General features: G+C 34.4%; 3 protein-coding genes across 3 annotated transcripts; 1 reads left to right on the top strand and 2 right to left on the bottom strand.

Moving 5' to 3' along the window:
* Positions 1-2,380: 2,380 nt before the first annotated feature.
* LOC120261759 (chloroplast envelope quinone oxidoreductase homolog) lies at positions 2,381-5,984 on the bottom strand. Its single transcript, XM_039269741.1, has 4 exons — positions 5,909-5,984; positions 4,505-4,646; positions 4,010-4,101; positions 2,381-3,184 (listed from the first exon to the last, which is right to left on the bottom strand). Exons 1-4 carry the CDS (start codon positions 5,972-5,974, stop codon positions 2,498-2,500), a joined length of 987 nt encoding a protein of 328 aa, XP_039125675.1. The 5' UTR covers positions 5,975-5,984; the 3' UTR covers positions 2,381-2,497.
* A 1,168-nt stretch (positions 5,985-7,152) lies between these two features.
* LOC120261375 (serine hydroxymethyltransferase 4) lies at positions 7,153-10,151 on the bottom strand. Its single transcript, XM_039269250.1, has 4 exons — positions 9,292-10,151; positions 8,119-8,509; positions 7,928-8,029; positions 7,153-7,658 (listed from the first exon to the last, which is right to left on the bottom strand). The coding sequence occupies exons 1-4, from the start codon at positions 10,111-10,113 to the stop codon at positions 7,414-7,416; spliced, it is 1,560 nt and encodes a 519-aa protein (XP_039125184.1). The 5' UTR covers positions 10,114-10,151; the 3' UTR covers positions 7,153-7,413.
* A 6,217-nt stretch (positions 10,152-16,368) lies between these two features.
* On the top strand, positions 16,369-19,002 carry LOC120261234 (adenosylhomocysteinase). Its single transcript, XM_039269030.1, has 3 exons — positions 16,369-17,168; positions 17,855-18,391; positions 18,482-19,002. Exons 1-3 carry the CDS (start codon positions 16,458-16,460, stop codon positions 18,689-18,691), a joined length of 1,458 nt encoding a protein of 485 aa, XP_039124964.1. The 5' UTR covers positions 16,369-16,457; the 3' UTR covers positions 18,692-19,002.
* Positions 19,003-19,799: the final 797 nt, after the last annotated feature.

The following is a 19,799-nucleotide window of genomic DNA, read 5'->3' as shown; positions in this document are numbered from 1 at the left end:
TATATATATACATATACATTTCCATCCTTGTGCTAAGATACATAGAAATCCTGGTACAACGAAGACTACAAGCAACTAAAAATTTCGAACAAAGGTAACCGTAAAAGTTTTAATTTTTCTCTCTTATATCAGAACTCGCATTACACATTATTGTATCAAACTGTACATACATAGCATAAACAGACTTGGAGAAGTCCTACATGTAGCTCACATGTATACAATAACCTTCTTCAGTAGCATGGCTATTTAAATGTTTTGATCCACTTATTTTCTTTCTTTCACCAAATCAACCAGAAATTCCGTGTATTTTTTCTTTGGAAACACAGACATTATCGGCAGAAAGTTTCTTTAAAGTGGAACTGTTTACAGTCCACCACCTTTGCGTTAGAGCATTTGAGGTCTGATTCAAAGACAGTGCAAGTAATGACATCGAAATGGATATGTTATTGTGCCAAAGAAATGTATCAGTCTTATTCTGCGTTTCTATTTACAGAGTAGCAAATTTAAATTCACTAAATGGAAGGAAATCTACAACAAAGATATCAAGTTTTCTATACTTCACAGGTAACAAAGCATTTATACAGCAGAAAAATATCATCTGGTCTTAAGAAAGTAGACTGCTGTGAATATAAATTTAGTATTTGCAATTGTTTCTCAATCTTAAAATTTGATCATCAATATGTGCAAATTTGTGTCAGAGAATTTAATGAGATAAGAATGCTTCAATTTAATTTGCAAGCAGAGGAAAACTTCACAAAAGAACATAAAAATAAACTATTGAATTCAGGTATATGCTACTTAATTTTTACTCCCAGATATGATGTGCAGGAATGAAAAGCATCACCTGGTACAAATGGAAACTTTGGAGGCAAGAAAAGTCAGTAATATACCTTTTTCTGAATTTGCCGATCAGGTAGGTGGCAAGAAAATCATTAATGGCTCCAGTTTCCACTTTCAACAATATCTGATATTTCTTCGAAAAAGTACAGTAATCTCAACACGCTGAAATGAACACATTTTCCCTTAAAAAAAAAAAGTAGACAGTCAATAACTGATAGATAAATAACAATTAAATGTTGATAATACTTTTTCGGTTTGGCAAGACTTTTAGAAATGTGGTGACTCCAAAAGCACTCAATAATTTTCAGGTCAAAGATCAACTTTGATTTTTAAACAATAAATGTAGACTTTTGTAAATGTGGCTCCACAAGCATCAATAAATGTTCTAAGTCAAAGATCAATTCTTGAAAACAAGAAATGTGAGCAAGATCAAGATGCTGGAACAAAATTAGTCAAATAAACAAGGTATCACTTTCATTGTTAAACAAGTAAAATTAGAGTTCCAATTGCAAAATCATACAAAGAAAATAAGCAATGGACCAAATTCTCTTCCTCAACAGACTTGGAAATTAAATACACTTGGAAGCACAAAATAGTCAGAATGGAAGTATATCTGCAGAGGGTTTCAAGCCAAAATGCCAAAATTATTTCTTTGATCAAAAAGCTGAAGTTTTTCCAACACAAAATAAAGCAACGTGAGTACTCCATTGTATTACAAATTAAACTAAGTTATCAAGGTAGTCCAGTCAAGGTAGTATTTTGATTGCAAAAAAAGTAAAAGCAAAGTTTCAATTACAAACACATACATTTAAAACGAAACCAACAATACATGATGACCATGACAACAAACCAAATTCTCTTTCTTAATATACTCTAGGAACATGAAATGAGAAAGCAATTTAAAGAAAAATAAAAAAAAATCTAATCTAATAATTCTTGAAGTTACAAGCGAAATGACAGACACAAGTCAACCACCACTCAGGAAAAAATATGAGTTAAGCTTGAAACTTCTCAAAAGAGTCAAAACGTCTTAAATCTCCCAACAATTTCTTGAAACGGCAGCAACCAAAGCATCACGGCATAGAAAATTTTAAATCTCTCAAATCACATAACCAATAAGATGCAAAGAGAGTTCACAAGTGGCACTCATATTGAGTCCGGGGGCGCTGCCACCATAGCTATCATACTGAACAGCGTCCATGGTTTGGCTGGCCATCAGAACAGAGCTACACAGAGAGGCGTATAAAGAGAGCTACAAAACTTGTATTTGGTTCCTATTACCATCCATGACCATGAGCTCCAACTACTAGTACTACTACTACTACTACTACTACTAAAATAATAATAATAATAATAATAGAAACGTATGGGATAAATGCATAGTCACATGCACAACCCCACAAAACCTCATCTCTTTCCGCCCGCACAAAAAAAACTCTCAATTGTTATTTCAACTCATTTTCTTAGGATGAACCTCAGCAATAAAGGCATATAGATGAGATGATATATAAGAGCATGCAAGACATAATTTACAGGGAGATTTATGCAGAAGTTTTTATTTTTTAATATTTAATAGCATCAGTCACATATCACATACTCATTTCCAATTCACACACATAACATGAAACAGAGAGGCCTGGAAAAGTAGTAAATTTGCTCACATTTCTACAATAACCTTTCCGGTAGCATGGCCACCCATGATCTTAGCCCAGGCATCCTCAGCTTTGTTCAGTGGATGCTTTGAATCCACCAATGCTTTCAGCTTCCCTTCTTTCACCAAATCAACTAGAAATTCCATGTCTTCTTTCTTTGGACTCAAAAGCAGTGGCACAAGCTGTTTCTTTGCAAAAGTCAGCTTACTGAAGACGTAACTAATTGTGCTCCAGAGAGTGGGAGTTATGTCAATAACCATTCCATTAGCATTGAGGTTTTGTTCAAAGACAGACCAACCAATACCCGTTGTACAGTGAATGACAGAATCATATTTCTTTCCTGATGGGCTCTTCAAGCTTGCTCCTTCTGGGGTCTTGTAATCCAGCACCTCATCAGCACCCAAACTCTTCACAAGCTCTACATTCCGAGCACCACATGTGGCTGTAACATGAGAATTCCCTAGTTTTGCTAATTGGACTGCATAGTGACCAACACCACCAGAGGCAGCGGTTATCAGAATATTTGCAGCATTACTGGCGCCGTCAAATTTGATTCCTACAGTCTTTAATGCCTGGAGAGCAGTGAGAGCAGCTATGGGTAGGCCGGCACCCTCAGCTGGGGATACTTCTGGGGGCCTTGTTACTGTTAAACTCTCTTCAGCAATAGCATATTCAGCAAGGCCACCTCCTTTCTGGCAGTAATAAATATCGTGAAAATTCATAATGAGAAAATTCACATGAAATATATACTCAACCTAGATAGCTTTGACACTTAATTTCCGTAGCTTGAACCTTATCCTTCATGTGGCACATAAAGCAACAGGACATAAAATAGATCTGTACTTTGTGTAACTTCAACACACTTGAGAACACATAGAATCATTATATGGCGAAGAATTAAGCGGGGGCATAATAGTGAAGCCTTGCAACATGCAATGATCAGTTACAAAGACATCGAATGATTAAACACATAAAGGATTATGTTTCTCCAATTCGATGAAGCTGACGAATTTATTAACTGGGATACATATTTACATGCGATGAGCTGAGGTCTGGAAAACTTAACATTTACTAGACACTGAGAAATAAACAGAAGCAAAGACATAACAGGAGAGCAGAAACGAGCTGAGGACAATACTAATGGAGGTAAACACCCAGAGAGGCAGAGAAGCATTTGGAGAAAATAAATAGTGCTAAAATTGGAAATAAATGAATCGATATAGCCTAGGTAAGCAGGGTGGGTCAAAATTAGGCAGTAGCTGAACAAATAACAACTAAGCCTGGACCGAAGATTTATTTTAAAAGCTTTACAGCAAAATATGGGAGCTGAGACAGATAAACAAGATTGAGTCATTATAGCTAGAACTTGGAAAGTTTGAGTTATTTCCTAGGATTATGGTTAGGAAATATCTTAGGAACTAATAAAAAAAAGGTAAGAAAGTTGACAAACCTAACAAAGGATAGCAGTTAAAGCTGTAAATTGAATATCAGTACCAACCAATACTTGAAGCACTTACCCGAAAGTTAAGCAAAGATACAACTTTTTCACCAGGTTTAAATGACTTTACTCCGGTACCAACACCAACAACCTCTCCTGCTACATCAATGACTGTTTGCCAAAAAGGTGACACCAAATTTAGTTTGTAATGTCCTTACCAGTGCTCCAAATAAATTAATTAAAATCAAACAAAGCAAGAACTTTATGCTGCCGACACTTTACAGGAAGCAAAGTATTTTTAATGTTACAGATCAAATATATTCCCACCATAAAGCACGCCAAAAAATAATTTAAGGATACAATTGTATTTCAAATTTTATAAGGATGAGAAATATGCTATTGTGCATGATATTTATTATTTATAAAACGGTTTCAAAGCATCAAACATCAAATGATACTAGAGAGATGGAAAGTTCACCATGCATTTAGGCAACACTTTATTTTTCTAGTAGCAATAATCATAAGGACCATCTCAATTTTTTAAAAATATATAGTGAAAGCATAAAAGCATCACCTGGTACAAATGGAAATTTTGGAGGAAAGAGCGGCCTCAGAGCGCCATCCTGAATTTTCCAATCAACTGGATTCAAAGATGCTGCTTCCACTTTTAACAAGATCTCATCTTTCTTAGGTGAAGGAACAGGAATCTCAACATGCTGAAATGAATAGAATTTCCAATAAGTAAGGTGTTAATAAACAATTTGCATGGACGATCATAAAAAAAGTTATTGACTGAACTAGAAAAATGGTCTTTGATTGACCTAGGGCATGGAGATTTCTTTTCATGTTTTAAACGGAATAAATTGGGAAATATGGGAAAGTAAGATGCATGGTAATTAGCCATAAGAGCTCCTAACATGTGTGACACTAGCTTTGTTCTCATTCATATCTATCACTGATAAGGAGCTGGCACAGTTGTTAATTTGGTCCAAAAAAATGCTTGTTCCCCACCAAATACCCTATTAATCTTGACTTGCGAGTGATAGCAGATCCATCCAATTAGGAAAAAGGCTTGGACGAGGATACCAACTCCTATTTGGAACTTGATTTAATAAACTTCATACAGAACCAATACTGAGCATAGAGTACTGGTGCTTTATCAATAAATCAACAAAGAAAATCATTTAGAAAAACTCCATCACACAGAGGAGGTTTGAGAAAACTAGTTATACTTCAAAGTTAGTGGCCAATTGACCAAAAGCTACAATTTTGATACTGAAATCAGACAAAAAGGAATTAGTAGCACTACTATCTTCTAAGTCAACAACATCAGTTCCTGGATAAAATCAGGGCCACAGGGAAACCATTCTTATTTATTTATTTATTTATTTATTTATTTTTTGAAAAGGTGGATAAACCACATGGAAACCATTCTTATGACCCTGTAAATTTTAATTTGGGGGAAATAACAAAATTTAAATATGATCCTAAAAAGAAAAATATACTTGAAAAAGGTAAAAGCATAAGAATTTATCTTATAAACAAATTCACAAACAGAAAACCCCAAAGTAAAGATTCAATTACAAAATCATACCAAGCAAAATGAAACATAATACGCCCAAAATCCCAACAAACCTCAAAATTCACTTCTATAAAAGATGTTCTAAACCAACAAATTCTCAAGGTTGCAAACAAGACAGAGTCCCACAGATCTGCACACTGTTCAGCTATGGAGCCAAGTCCCACTCATGAATCGTCAAACACACAACCAAATTCCTCAACTGAACACCTTACTTTGAAAATCCACATAAGGGTTCAAATCTTCTTCATTCTTTCTTATCCCACAAAGAAGCAATTTTTTTCCAAGCATCATCACAATTCACAAGGAAATTCTCAAATCTCTCAAACTACACACAACCAAAAATTTTCCAAAACTAACAAGAAGTAAAGAGGATCCACAAGGGTCTCCGGCACTTACTTTGAGCCCCGAAGCGCCGGCGCCGTAGCCATTATAGAGGACGGCTCGCATGGTTTCACCGGCCATTGAAGCAGCGGAGAGTGAAGGAGAAAGAGATCAGAGAAGCTTTTATAAAACCACGTCACCATGTCAAATGACGAAACTACCCCTATCTAGAACCTGGTGACGTGGCATGTAGCTTTCTCGGCGAATAGGCTGGGATTGCCGGCCTAAATTTGTTGGTTGTTGTAAATCTCAAACATTTGTGGAGATATTAATATTATATATGTTTATTCAGTTGTGTTTCCCATATAATACTTTTTTTTATATATTTCGGTGGATTCGGTATTTTGGTTCAGGTATTGGCAAATTGAAACAATTTTTAATTATTTTAATTATTTTGTTTTTTTTTTAATTTCAGTGGGAATAAATTTTAATTATACACATAATATATCAATATAGAATTTTTCAAGCTCCCCAACTGCTCCCAATGTGTATGAGTGTATCCCTCCGAATTAATTTAAAGCTGCATTGCAATAGTGGTTTTATTAAAATTAAGTATTTAAAAAAAAAATAAAAAATAAATTTATTTAAATAATTTAATATTATAAAAATGGGTTGTATATATATATATATATTAATGCCACTTGGCCAATAACTAATAAATTGCTAAAAATAAATAAATAAATACGTCACTGTTTAGAAAATACCATGTGAAATTGTCAATCTATAATTAGCATGTTTGACTCAACATGTATATTTGATTAATAATTTCAATATTTTGAATATGACGACTAATAAATAACAATTCAAAAGGAATCAACCTTTTAAGATGAAATACAAGTTATTGTATTTAGCAAGGGTGTAATATGTATGCTCAGGTCCTAGACTAATATGTTTATTTATTTGGTTTCTCCTTACCAACATTATACTATTTCAATTAAAAGATTAAAAAAAAAAAAAGTTACCCATATTTTCTTAGTTTAAGGATTTTTTTTTAATAAGTTTAAAGAGTATAGAGTAAAATTTCATTTTAGTTAGCAAAATCAACCATATGCAATACTTTTACAAATCCATGCAAACTTTCATGTGCTTATGTTTACACACACACACACACACACACACACCATGGTTATATAGTTATGTTGGTTCATCATGAACTTGGCTTTTATAATTACAGTGGTATAATGAAACAACTGATCCACAAACCAAAAGGAATGATATGGACTGCAACTTCCAAACAAACAAACAAATAAAAAAGAACATCCCAAGAAGCAGCTTCTCATGAATTGAATTGAGAAAAGTTTCCAAGTTTATTTCGCAAGGTGATATAACTCACTTAAAATAACAACAAAGAGTGCAATGTTTGGGGTTAACATGAGCTGCGTCTCTCAGAGACATCTCCTCAGTAAGATAGCAAACAAAAAGAAAAGATAACTTTGAATGTAAACCATCTAAACAAGAGAAGCGAACAAATCCATGGATAGATATTTCCTTTGAATTGTCAGCTGAGTTGTAGTACTGGCCTATTCCTTGTACTTCATCTCGGACATTTGGAAGCCCGGCATGTCGAATGAGGCAGAGAACTTCTCAACTGAAGCCTTAAGGTTTTCGATGTCTTTGTTGTTCACCAAACCTTTGTTGAAGTCCTTCAGGAGCTTCCCATGTTCCTTCTGGATGCTCAGGGTGAGGGTCACTGCCTGGTGAAGGAACTCTCCAATTTGTTCAAAGTCATTCTCAACCAAACCCCTTGAAGTCATGGCAGGTGCACCTACAAAGTAGGCAGTGGAGAAAAATTAACAGAAACTATAAGCATACTGACTTATTAAACTAATTTTTTAGATCACTTAAGCTGACTTTTAAATTTATTTCTGCATTCACTTCAAATTAGTAGAATAATGGCTGTCATGTTGCAGAATTAAGAGTTCATGCTTCACAAATATCTCATATATAAGTAATCCTCCTTTTTTTTTAAATGGAGATGGGAATGTTGCATTGAAAGGAAAAGGAAACACTTCATGCTTAACAAATAGAACTCACCAATTCGGACACCACCAGGAGCCAAGGCACTGCTGTCCCCAAAGACAGCATTCTTGTTTACAGTAATATTGCACAAGTCACAAAGTTTCTCAACCTTATTTCCTGCGAAAAAGAAATAAAGGAAAACCATAAGTTAAGAACATCAAACAATAACCAATGGCAACGTTATAAATAGTTACACTCATGAATACCGGTCAAGCCAAGAGGTCGCAGATCCCAGAGCACAAGGTGGTTCTCAGTGCCATCAGTCACAATCTTGTAGCCCTTGTTCATCAGAAACTTTCCAAGTGCCACAGCATTGGCCTTGACCTGCTTGGCATAGGCCTTGAAACCAGGTGTCATTGCCTGTTTCAGGGCCACAGCCAGTGCAGCAATCTGGTGATTGTGTGGACCGCCTTGGAGGGAGGGGAATACTGCAAAATTGATCTTATCTTCATAGTCGTAGACAGCATCTTCAGGTTGGCCCTTCTTTGGAGGCTTAGGGCCCTTCCTGTAGAAGATCATACCAGACCTTGGGCCTCGAAGACTCTTGTGAGTGGTGGTGGTGACCACATCACAAAACTCAAATGGGTCGGCAGCTTCCTGCATGATAAAAGAGAGACTATTAATACTAAACCAAAGAATGTTTCTATTAGACATTTAAAAAATGTACCTTAGTCCTACTCAACCATATTCATAACAGGCAAGCTGAGATATTTGCTTTTAAATGCAGAAAATGCATATACAAATTACCCGTAGAACTGTTTCATTAAAGCCATCAAAACAATATGTAAATTTTTTTCTTAATTGCCACAACAGTGCATGCCAAATCTAGCAAAGTCCTTCAACACAGTGATGAGATATCACTGAAAATTCAATTTTTTTGGCAGCTGTTTGATAAGAATAAAATAGAGGATCATGTTGTCAAAACAAAGAGAGGGAGAGAAAGATAAATGGAGCACATATTTATTTCATACATGATATAAAAATTAGAGGCAATGGAAAGGAGCTCCACAAATCTACTTCGGATAAAAGTATTAAAGAAACATGCTTACTGTCAATACAATTAGATCTGGATCGGTACAGGAAACCAAAGCATAAAAAAGAAGAATGAAACCTTATACCAACACAAATATCAGTATACTTAGAGTCCTGTATAACTAACAGTCTAAGAAGGGCATCACATCAGATAACAAAAACTAAGAAACGGGCACGCAAGATCCAATCTTTTTATAAGTGTATGACAGAATAAGCAGATCTAAAACCTACCTTCTCATAGGCATTACATCAAGCACCAAACATGCATCACCAAAGACCCAGAACAACCCCAAGATCCGCATGCCAATCATCAGATCCAACAAAAAAATAAAAGGAAAAACAAATACCTGAGCGGCCACAAGCCCGGAGATGTGCGCCATATCGCAGAGCAACAAAGCACCGACCTTGTCCGCAATGGATCTAAACCTGGCATAATCCCAATCCCTCGGATACGCACTCCCACCACAGATGATCAGCTTGGGGCGGAAATCCAAGGCCTTCTCTTCCAGCTTATCGTAATCAATGTACCCGGTGACAGGGCTGACCTTGTAGGGCAAGCTCTCGAAGTAAATCGAGGTGGCAGAGATCTTCTTCCCACCGGCTGTGTAGTAGCCGTGGGTCAAATGACCACCAGAAGGGAGATCTAAGCCCATGATGCGATCATGGGGCTGCAGCAGCGCGGTGTAGGCAGCGAAGTTAGCAGGGCTGCCGGAGTAGGGCTGGACATTGACGCCCCACTTGGCAGGATCCAGATGGAAGGCCTGGAGCGCACGGGAGCGGCAGAGGTTCTCGATCTCATCGATGAACTCGTTACCGCCGTAGTAGCGGTTGCCAGGCATGCCCTCGGAATACTTATTGGTAAGGGCGCTGCCAAGGGCTTCGATGACGGCGAAGGAAGTGAAGTTCTCGGAGGCGATAAGCTCGATGCCATGGGACTGGCGGCGCTTCTCATGTTCGATAAGGTCATGGATTTCGGGATCGACGGTGACGAGAGGGGTGTTGCCCCAGGAGGCGACGGAATCCATGGCGGCTAGAGGGGGGATGAGAGGAAGGGAGGAGGAGATGGGAGGATGGAGAAGGGATCTGGGGAAGCGGGGGAGATGGGGGCGAAGAAGAAGGGGAGGGAAAGGTGGGGTTTTTATAGGAGAGAATGGGGCTAGAGTCCGCATGAGATTTCGGGGCCTTTGGTTGTTGGTGAAGAAGGCGAGTGAGATCCAAGCGTTAGAGAAAGAGAGAGAAAAAGGGGGTAGATAATTAGGGGTTTAGTATGATTAAGCCCCTGATGTTTTCTAAAATTAATTTTTGTTGGTGATTTTGTGTGTATAACCCTTGTTAAACCAATAAATTACAAAGCATTTGCAAAGTTGGGAATTGTGTGTGTCTACTAAAAAATAAGATATGAAAAATATATACAATGTATAGGATATTAGAAATTTTAAATGTTTAGAATTATATTCATATTTCACATATTTTTCATCATTATTATGAGATGAAAATAAATATGGTTAGCTTATTGAAGATTTATTAATGTAAAATAATAAAAATAAATAAATAAATTTTGTAAATACACTCCATGGACAACTTTTTTATATAATTATGTGGAATATCATGATTAAGGCTTTAAATATTAGAAAATGTATGCACTTGACTCTTATGTAAGAGATGGAGGATTTGACTCACTCCTAGTGCATAGTTGAGATTTTAATAATAAAAAAAAGTGTGTTTGGACTTGATCATGTTATCAAAAATAATAACAATAAAATAAAATTAATAAAATAACTTTTGTGAAAGTATGTTCGGTCATTTCAAAATTTTAAAGAGGTATATATGTTTAAGAATTAAGAAATGGCTCTTGTTAGATATACTTCTTTTATTATTATTTTAAATATCTACAGATTTCATTACAGTAAAAATAAAATTAACAAATTTAAAAAAAAATGTTATATGTTTACATTTTTAAATATATATCCTAAAATCTAAAGGTATTAACAATTCAATATATAATGAATTTTGTAAAAATAATATGTATAAAGTAGTTTATTCTATATTATATTAAAAAAAAACTTTGGTGTATGAATGAAATTATATGAAAAAAAAAAATCACAAGGCACATGCATAGGTATATACATATCTTTTTTTTTTTAACTAAAGGTATATACATAGTTGTAATTACATATAATTACATGCGATTTGTAATATATAGGTGCTAATTACTTTATCCAGAAGGAATGATTATTATCAAATTTAGGCGTCTTAAATATTAAATACTGATCATGAAGAACGGTATTTATATAATATGATTTTTATTTTTCCTTCACATGGACATGCCTTCAGAGTTGCTTATAAGGCCTATCGTATCAAAAGTAGTAAAATAAATAAATGACTAAAGCGGTAGTGAATAAATGACTATCATTAATCCCAAAAATGCAAGCCTTTTGGGTTGGTTGATCAAATGGAATAAATGTATGGTGGCTTAAACAACACTCTCATATTAAGAAGTGCATGTGAATGTTGGCGGTGGTGCATTGCCAAACAGCGACATTATGTTTTGTCGGTGGGAGGACAAATGAAGAAAAAGAGAGAGATTATACTTCCAATTCTAGTCACTGCTTTTGTTTGAAAGAAGCGTGTGTGCGTGTATGTATGTCTTAAATTTTTATGAATTTTTTTAATTAATTTTTTAATATGTTTTTGTTTATATATATATATATATATATATAACCTCAAATAAAAACTATGGGTTAACCCAACAATAACTATCAATATTTGTGATTGAGAGATCCGAGTTCGAATCTTTCATATTACAATTCATTTTCTGAGTTTCCTATGAAAATTCTGTGTGTAAAATATCTCTCATTTTTCTCTTTAGAGTTGTATGGCGGAGGATCAGTCAAACCACCATAATTGGTGCATTTCTATATCCATTTATGCTTTACTTTGTAACTTGTCAATTTCCAAAAAAAAAAAAAAAACTCGAATTGGAAATTATTTACTTGAAAAAAATTGGAAGAACATTTAAAAGTGAATTCAGAATCACTAGCAAAGAAGTGCAGGCATTTAAAAACAATTTTCAATCATAGACAAATTAATTTAAATACAAACTATATATATATATACACATTTGGTTGATGTGTTACCCAATTCTCTAAAAAAATCCATATTTGTCCTATCATAATATATGTATGAGATTTAATTAATTAAATAAACACATTAATTAACTAATTTTTAAAATATTAACATCAATAAAATATAATTTTAAATTTAAAACAAAAAATATCAAAAAGTTTAATAAAAATTTCCTTAATTAAGACTCATGTTTTTATTTTTATTTTTCTCCCTCAATCAAACAAATACAATAAAATATTTTGACTTCTGTATTGAAAATCGAAAGTTTGACTCTCTATCAATATATAAGACATAAGCAAAATATTTACAATGGTTTATTCACATTTTTTTTTTAAAAAAAATTACCATTCATCACCCTTTCCGGTGAGAGCTTAGTCTAATGCATGGCATACTTGCAGAAATGCAGAACTCAAGAGGTTATTCTGGACTTTTACCATCTTTCCACATATCTTGTTTGTTTGTCTGTCATGGGAGTTGTTGGTGAACATTTTCATGCATCATCCGACCTAGCCATTCAAAATTCCAATTCCAATGAATGACATTGTTTTAATTTTATATTTTATTCCTTTTTTTTTTCTTTTTTCTCATTTTGAAGTTTCAACCATCAACTAGCCTTTTAAAAAGTCAAATAAATCCTTTATTGAAAATAAATAAATAAATAAATAAATAATCCGGCTTTCTCCACCCTCCTACACAACACACTCCAAGTTTAGTAATACTAGAGTTTTGGATAGATGCTATAATTTTTATGTTGTGAATTGTTGTTGAAAATAAATGAATATAGACGCCCATGTGTTCTAATTGTAACATTGGATTAAATGAGCTTCTCTAGAAGACTATATCATCATTTGTCACTTAGTTTAACTTCTTTCTACTTATTTACTTATTAATAAATTTAATATTAATTATATATAAGTTGTGATATCTTCTAACTCCTAGTTTTGAGGAAAAAAATGAATAAATAAAAAGTTATTACTAGTTTGAGAAATCTATGGTGCACTAATAGCAATGACGTGGCCCGGTTTAAGGAGTGGTCATTGTCTAAATGTTGGTGCACCAAAAACATAGAGACAGAGAAGCCGCTTGCACACCAACTTGATATTTATAGATTGTCTCCCTTTAAAAACATTTTTTTACTTAATAACATAATTTGTTTTATGTTCATGTATATATATATGTGTGTGATTTTATAAAGGGGTATATGTTATGGAAGTGGACTTCAAGCTACTTTTGAGATAATAATATTTATGTGTGACTTGTACTTTATTGCCATGTGCTAAGTCTTTTCTTAGAATTGGAAAATTTTAATTTTATAATAAAAATAAAACAAAACAAATCTCAATATATATATTGATGAAATATAGATAAATCATGTATTCATGATATGCATATAAACCAAGATTAATCATTCAATCTATAAACCTTCAATCGAAAACGAAGAATTTGAACCGAAAAATTCAATATATATATATAATTATTCAATTTTGTTGAGATTGAATAGAAGTACGTAGTAGGTGAGTAGGTATATCGATCACCTCAGTTTTTAATTTTTAATTTTTTAATTTTAATTTGTAAACTCAAGTGTATAGTTTACAAAGAGATCATGACTACACCAACCTTGAAAATGATACATTCTGAACATCCAAATGAAATGAGCATTTCAAAAGAGAAATTAGTGGTGTGTGATACCGTCTCTTTTATTTGAGTGGAAAATTAAATTGAATATTCAAGGCTCTTGACTAAATCCACATCATGGTTTTTGTTATCCATCACTTTGGGATTGAGGTGGGCTCATGCATGCCAACAAACTCCACCATCTCACCAGCTTCACCAACTTCATATGCCCATTCTTTACCCTTCTCTTTGTCTTCTTCTCATTTCAATGGTCCAACTATAAATTATAAAATACTTTAGTTGCTGTAGTTTTATATTTTATATTATTATTATTACTACTACTATTTAATAGATATAAAACAAACCACAAGCATTCCAAGTTTCCAACTATTAGAGCGAGAGAGAAATAAAATATCACTGTCATCTTTCAGAGGTGCTGATGCGGTTTTAATTCAATGACATTTGTAAAGATTTTTTTAATTCAAATTTTTATAACCTCTTAAAATGCTAATTTTCATAATTTTAAATGTATTTGTTATGATATTTTTAAATTACCGTGACTTCTTACTATGGGATATTAATTGTTACCCATATATATAGAGAGAGAGAGAAAAGAAGTACATGTGACCTAACTTTTAATTTAAAGTTGTTAACACATCATGGCATCATGGATGTCATGTTCTCATTCCATATTTATGTTAATGGAACTCAAACGTATCTGGTTCGGTTAGAATCAGATATATATTTTTGAAGCTTGAATTTTTAATTTAATTAAATATTTGATTTTATCATGAGGTTGCTGCTTGGAATAGTGTAGTTAGCTTAATATGTCCTTATTGTCATCAAAGTCAAATCACACCATCTTTAGTATTTTGAGTTTTGAATATATGAATAATTTCTTATCATTCTGTGATAATTAAGTGAACGGGATTTAATTTACTTATTTATTTTTCATATAATTCTCTTTTTTTTATTTAAACAATTTTTATATTTATACAATAATATAAATAATACAAGCTTATTTATGCATAAGAATTCAGATTTGGGGCAACTCAGATGTGCTTGCTGGGAAGTTTTTAATTTAATAACATGAGATCAATTATTAAAAAGAAAAAAAGAAAAAAAGGAGTGGGGAACATATGGCGTTACATTTTTATTAAATAATAATTGAATCAATTAATTATTTTCTCAGGAATGGACAAGGATGTCCTTTTGGCCAACAATTTTAACAATTTGACATGTTCAAAACCTGAATTATATATATATATATATATATATTGTTAAAATTAGCTTAAAAAATGAGATTAAAAATTTTATTTTTTTCATCACTACTATTTATATTATTTTTTTAAAAACAATAATTTTTTGACAAATTTCATATTTTCAGAATTAATTCTTTAATACACTTGTATTCTTATAATGTGTAAATTGAGAGTCAATCTTCTTAACATGAAATAAACACTTTTTAGACAATGCTAATAAATTTGGGTTTATTGGCAAATCTGAATATAATAAAAGCTTCCAAAACTAATAGAAGCTATGGTGGCTGGTTGATTATCATCATATCTTTATAATAATAATTAATTCACAAGTCAATTCACTTGACTTGTAAATGTAGACAATAATATAAACTTTGACAAGTTTGGACTCTGTATACAAGCACTAGGGGGAGTAAGTCCTTTTTATTTAGGATTAAGAGCTAAACATGCTTATTCAAAAATCATACACTTTAATCTAGATTGAATTCATTTTTGTGGATAATAATATTAGTTCATTTCTAACCTCCTAGAAGATATAATTTTCATATTTAATCTCTAAATGGTTTGTTGCGATTTATTATTTTTCCTTATCATTATTGAGAAACTATGAAATATTGATTGATATTCAGTGATTCATTTAATTAAGATTTTTAAAATCTCTTTGCCTCTTTATGAATCATCTTATGATTTTATTTAAATAAATATTATATAGTATATAATAACAAAAGATGCTCTCATCCAACTATTATCTCAAACCATCTCTTATATAATCAAAGAACTTTGAATCTAAATACATCAAAGATAATACCACTTCTAAATCCTTATATTTTTGCAAAACCTACATCATTTTATTTTATATTTTATTATTTTTGACGAAAGACAATAAACTTTGAAGAATATATACAAAGGTACATTAGTTATTATGCCTTATTGACTCTCAAAGACATTATTAACTCGGTCAAATACATATAAAACAATTGAAGTCTGTCATAGCTAGAAAATTTGTAGAAATTACGCTAAACTATAAATCATTTTACCATATAATTATAAATAAGAGGGATACAACTTCTCCCACAAAAGATCACCCGGAACTCGTTTTAATACTACCTAAGTCCTTCTTTTTGTTTATTTATTTTTTAATATTTCACTTATAATAAAAACCAAAAACCGAAAATAAATCAATTCAAAACTATTATATCCTATATATAAAAACATAATTCCACCACTTTACGGGGTTTCTTCCGCAAAGTTGTCTACACAAATAATTTGTAAATTTTACAAGGGGTGTATTTACAAACAAACCTCTCCATCATATCACGTGATCACTTGCCCTAACTCACGCCTCTCTGTGCTCAAAATTCCGCAGATCTTGATGCAAAGCACTCCATCCTGACCGTCAATGTTTCTATATATACCCTCGAAGCCCGAACTTAGATCCTCGCTCTTACCCCCTTCTTCCTCTCTTCTCCCCTTTTTCTTATCCCCTCTTCGATCCGATCTCGAGCCGAGCTCCAATGGCGCTCACCGTCGAGAAGAGCTCCTCTGGCCGTGAGTACAAGGTCAAGGATCTCTCTCAGGCTGACTTCGGTCGCCTCGAGATCGAGCTCGCTGAGGTCGAGATGCCCGGGCTCATGTCTTGCCGCGCGGAGTTTGGCTCCTCCAAACCCTTCGCCGGCGCCCGGATCTCTGGATCCCTCCATATGACCATCCAGACCGCTGTCCTCATTGAGACCCTCACCGCCCTCGGCGCCGAGGTGCGCTGGTGCTCCTGTAACATTTTCTCTACCCAGGACCATGCTGCCGCCGCCATCGCCCGTGATTCCGCTGCCGTGTTCGCCTGGAAGGGCGAGACCCTCCAGGAGTACTGGTGGTGCACGGAAAGGTGCCTCGACTGGGGCCCGGATGGCGGCCCGGATCTCATCGTTGATGATGGTGGTGATGCCACTTTACTCATCCACGAGGGTGTTAAGGCTGAGGAGGAGTATGAGAAGACTGGCAAGGTGCCGGATCCCAGCTCCACCGACAACGCCGAGTTCCAGATTGTGCTCGGGCTGATCAGGGACGGGCTGAAGGTGGATCCCAAGAGGTACAGGAAGATGAGGGATCGTTTGGTCGGTGTCTCGGAGGAGACCACCACTGGTGTGAAGAGGTTGTACCAGATGCAGGCCAGCGGAACCCTCCTCTTCCCAGCGATCAACGTCAACGACTCCGTCACCAAGAGCAAGGTTAGATCCATCTCTTTTCCATTTTTCGTTCCAGATCTGGTGATTTTCTTCGCTAAATTTCACTCAAATAGTGTTGATCTGTACTTTCTTAATGCCTAAGAATTTGGGATCCTCTTCGAACTCTTATTCTGGAGAGATCCAGAGATCTGTTGCTCTTTTCTCTTACTTTTTAACTATGCTTAATTGCTGATTTTTTTTAAAACTGATTTATTGAATAGTGCTGATGATTCTGTTTGTTAAACGTTAGATGTGCCCGTTTCCCGTTACTTTTTCAATTGTATAATATACATTATCCTTTCAGCAATTACTTTTTACAATTAGTTAATCAAAATGGTATCTTTTTCATGCTTTGTAAATAAAGATCACTGTTTGTCTTTGATGGTGTTAGATCTATAAGTTTGGAGTGATAAAAGAAAGCACTTTTGCTGAAATGGATCTAATGTTATACCCAAGCCTTCAAGCACAGTGTTCATTTTAACTGAAGTGAAGCAAATGGATCATTGTAAAATTCAAGCATTTAGATAAAAATATATTTTGTTATATAAAAGATTCCCAATTGAAGAGCTATTATTGAAATATAGGCTAAATTATTTAGTTTGCCAATAGAGCTAGATTCTGAGGTTTCTGATCTTTCATCTTTCTTTACTGCTTTCTGATGAGTGAACTTTTGTGCTCAATTGTTTCAGTTTGATAATCTCTATGGATGCCGCCACTCCCTTCCTGATGGTCTGATGAGGGCCACCGATGTGATGATCGCCGGCAAGGTTGCTGTTGTTTGTGGTTATGGTGATGTTGGCAAGGGCTGTGCTGCTGCTCTCAAGCAGGCAGGTGCCCGTGTAATCGTCACAGAGATTGATCCCATCTGCGCCCTCCAGGCCTTGATGGAAGGCATCCCTGTACTCACCTTGGACGATGTCATCTCTGAGGTTGATATTGTTGTGACCACCACAGGTAACAAGGATATTATCATGGTTGACCACATGAAGAAGATGAAGAACAATGCCATTGTCTGCAACATTGGTCACTTTGACAATGAGATTGACATGCTCGGGCTGGAGAACTATCCTGGCGTGAAGAGGATCACCATTAAGCCTCAGACTGACCGTTGGGTTTTCCCTGAGACCAATTCTGGTGTCATTGTCCTTGCTGAGGGCCGTTTGATGAACCTTGGCTGTGCCACAGGCCATCCTAGCTTTGTCATGTCCTGCTCCTTTACCAACCAGGTATAATATTAACCATTACCATTTAAGAACACCCAGTCCATGTAATCTTAATACCAAATTAATACTCATGAATGAATGAATGTGGTGCAGGTGATTGCTCAGCTGGAGTTGTGGAAGGAGAGGGCATCAGGGAAATACGAGAAGAAGGTGTATGTGTTGCCCAAGCATCTTGATGAAAAGGTGGCAGCCCTCCACCTAAGCAAGCTTGGCGCGAAGCTCACCAAGCTCACTCCATCCCAGGCTGAATACATCAGCGTGCCCGTTGAAGGCCCCTACAAACCTCCTCACTACAGGTACTAGAATGTTACCTTCCAACAAGAAGAAGAACAAAGAAGAAAGAAGAACCAAGTCCATTGTTTTGCTACCCGCCTGTGTTTTTTCACCCAAAGCTATCTATCAATCAGTATCCATGTTTGTGTTTTTCATTGCTTTTGAATCCTTACTGATGAGTTTTATTTCGAATGTTAGAACAAATAGAAAAGAGAAAGGCAATGGTTTGTGAGGAATGTTTAATAATGTATCCTAGTAGTTGGATGTTTGTTGCTGGTGCAACTAATGCTCTCAATTTTATTGTCTCCTCTCTTATTAAGATCAATTATCATTACTTTCTAGATCGCTTGTTTCATTAACTCTTTTGGATTAAAACGATGTGCATGTGAGTCATTTTATTTTGTTTGATTTGTATGAACCAACACATCTTCAACTTCACCCAAGAACAAGGTTCAACTTGAACCATCTCATCTTCAGGTTCAACTTGATTTGGTTCATTAGCTTTTGGTTTTGATTTGAAGAGAACCCTTGAGATGAGCATATTATTGTTTATTTTGTGCCTTTGATTTTAGATGATAATTTGTGTTTGGTTTAAATTTATAATGTGTTTGTGGTTTAAACTTATCAATTTACAAATCTTTACAAGATAACTCTTCCATGTTTAAACTGATCAAATAGAGATAATGTCTGTATGGTTTGAACTGTGTTTAGATGATGATATCTCTGGTTTAAATGTCTAGATTGATCAAATAACTGAATAAGAATAAGACTTGTAAAAGTCCTTATTAATAATCTTATGAAAAATTAAGTTGGTGGGAAAAATTAAACAATGAAAAATGTAAATACATTAAATAAAATAAAAGTAAAGTAATTGGAAATACAATATTTTATATTTTCACATCTACTATAATTTCACTTATATTGTAATTTAATTTAGAGATAACTAAATGTTAAGTCTGATGACGTGGATTGACATTATATGGTGACATGAAAAAAAAGATGATGATGTGGCATGTGGTGACTCATAAAATGAAAAGATGACTAGGATGATGATGTGGCAAATGATGTTATCATGAAGATCAAGGTAGAGATTTAATGGAGATCAAGGTGGAGATTTGATTAAGATATAGATTTAATA

The sequence above is a fragment of the Dioscorea cayenensis genome, chromosome 5, assembly GCF_009730915.1.
Source record: "Dioscorea cayenensis subsp. rotundata cultivar TDr96_F1 chromosome 5, TDr96_F1_v2_PseudoChromosome.rev07_lg8_w22 25.fasta, whole genome shotgun sequence".
Taxonomy (NCBI): domain Eukaryota; kingdom Viridiplantae; phylum Streptophyta; class Magnoliopsida; order Dioscoreales; family Dioscoreaceae; genus Dioscorea; species Dioscorea cayenensis.
This window is presented reverse-complemented; position numbering and strand designations above follow the sequence as displayed.

Excerpts from the sequence above, each read along its gene's own strand:
- LOC120261375 (XM_039269250.1), bottom strand. The coding sequence starts at position 10,113 with ATGCGGACTCTAGCCCCATTCTCTCCTATAAAAACCCCACCTTTCCCT. Across the intron at positions 8,510-9,291 it reads CCGGGCTTGTGGCCGCTCAG|GAAGCTGCCGACCCATTTGA; the intron begins GTATTTGTTTTT and ends TTTATCATGCAG. Across the intron at positions 8,030-8,118 it reads GCGACCTCTTGGCTTGACCG|GAAATAAGGTTGAGAAACTT; the intron begins GTATTCATGAGT and ends TCTTTTTCGCAG.
- LOC120261759 (XM_039269741.1), bottom strand. The coding sequence starts at position 5,974 with ATGGCCGGTGAAACCATGCGAGCCGTCCTCTATAATGGCTACGGCGCC. Across the intron at positions 4,647-5,908 it reads CCGGCGCTTCGGGGCTCAAA|CATGTTGAGATTCCTGTTCC; the intron begins GTAAGTGCCGGA and ends TATTCATTTCAG. Across the intron at positions 3,185-4,009 it reads TATCTTTGCTTAACTTTCGG|AAAGGAGGTGGCCTTGCTGA; the intron begins GTAAGTGCTTCA and ends TATTACTGCCAG.
- LOC120261234 (XM_039269030.1), top strand. The coding sequence starts at position 16,458 with ATGGCGCTCACCGTCGAGAAGAGCTCCTCTGGCCGTGAGTACAAGGTC. Across the intron at positions 17,169-17,854 it reads ACTCCGTCACCAAGAGCAAG|TTTGATAATCTCTATGGATG; the intron begins GTTAGATCCATC and ends CAATTGTTTCAG. Across the intron at positions 18,392-18,481 it reads CCTGCTCCTTTACCAACCAG|GTGATTGCTCAGCTGGAGTT; the intron begins GTATAATATTAA and ends AATGTGGTGCAG.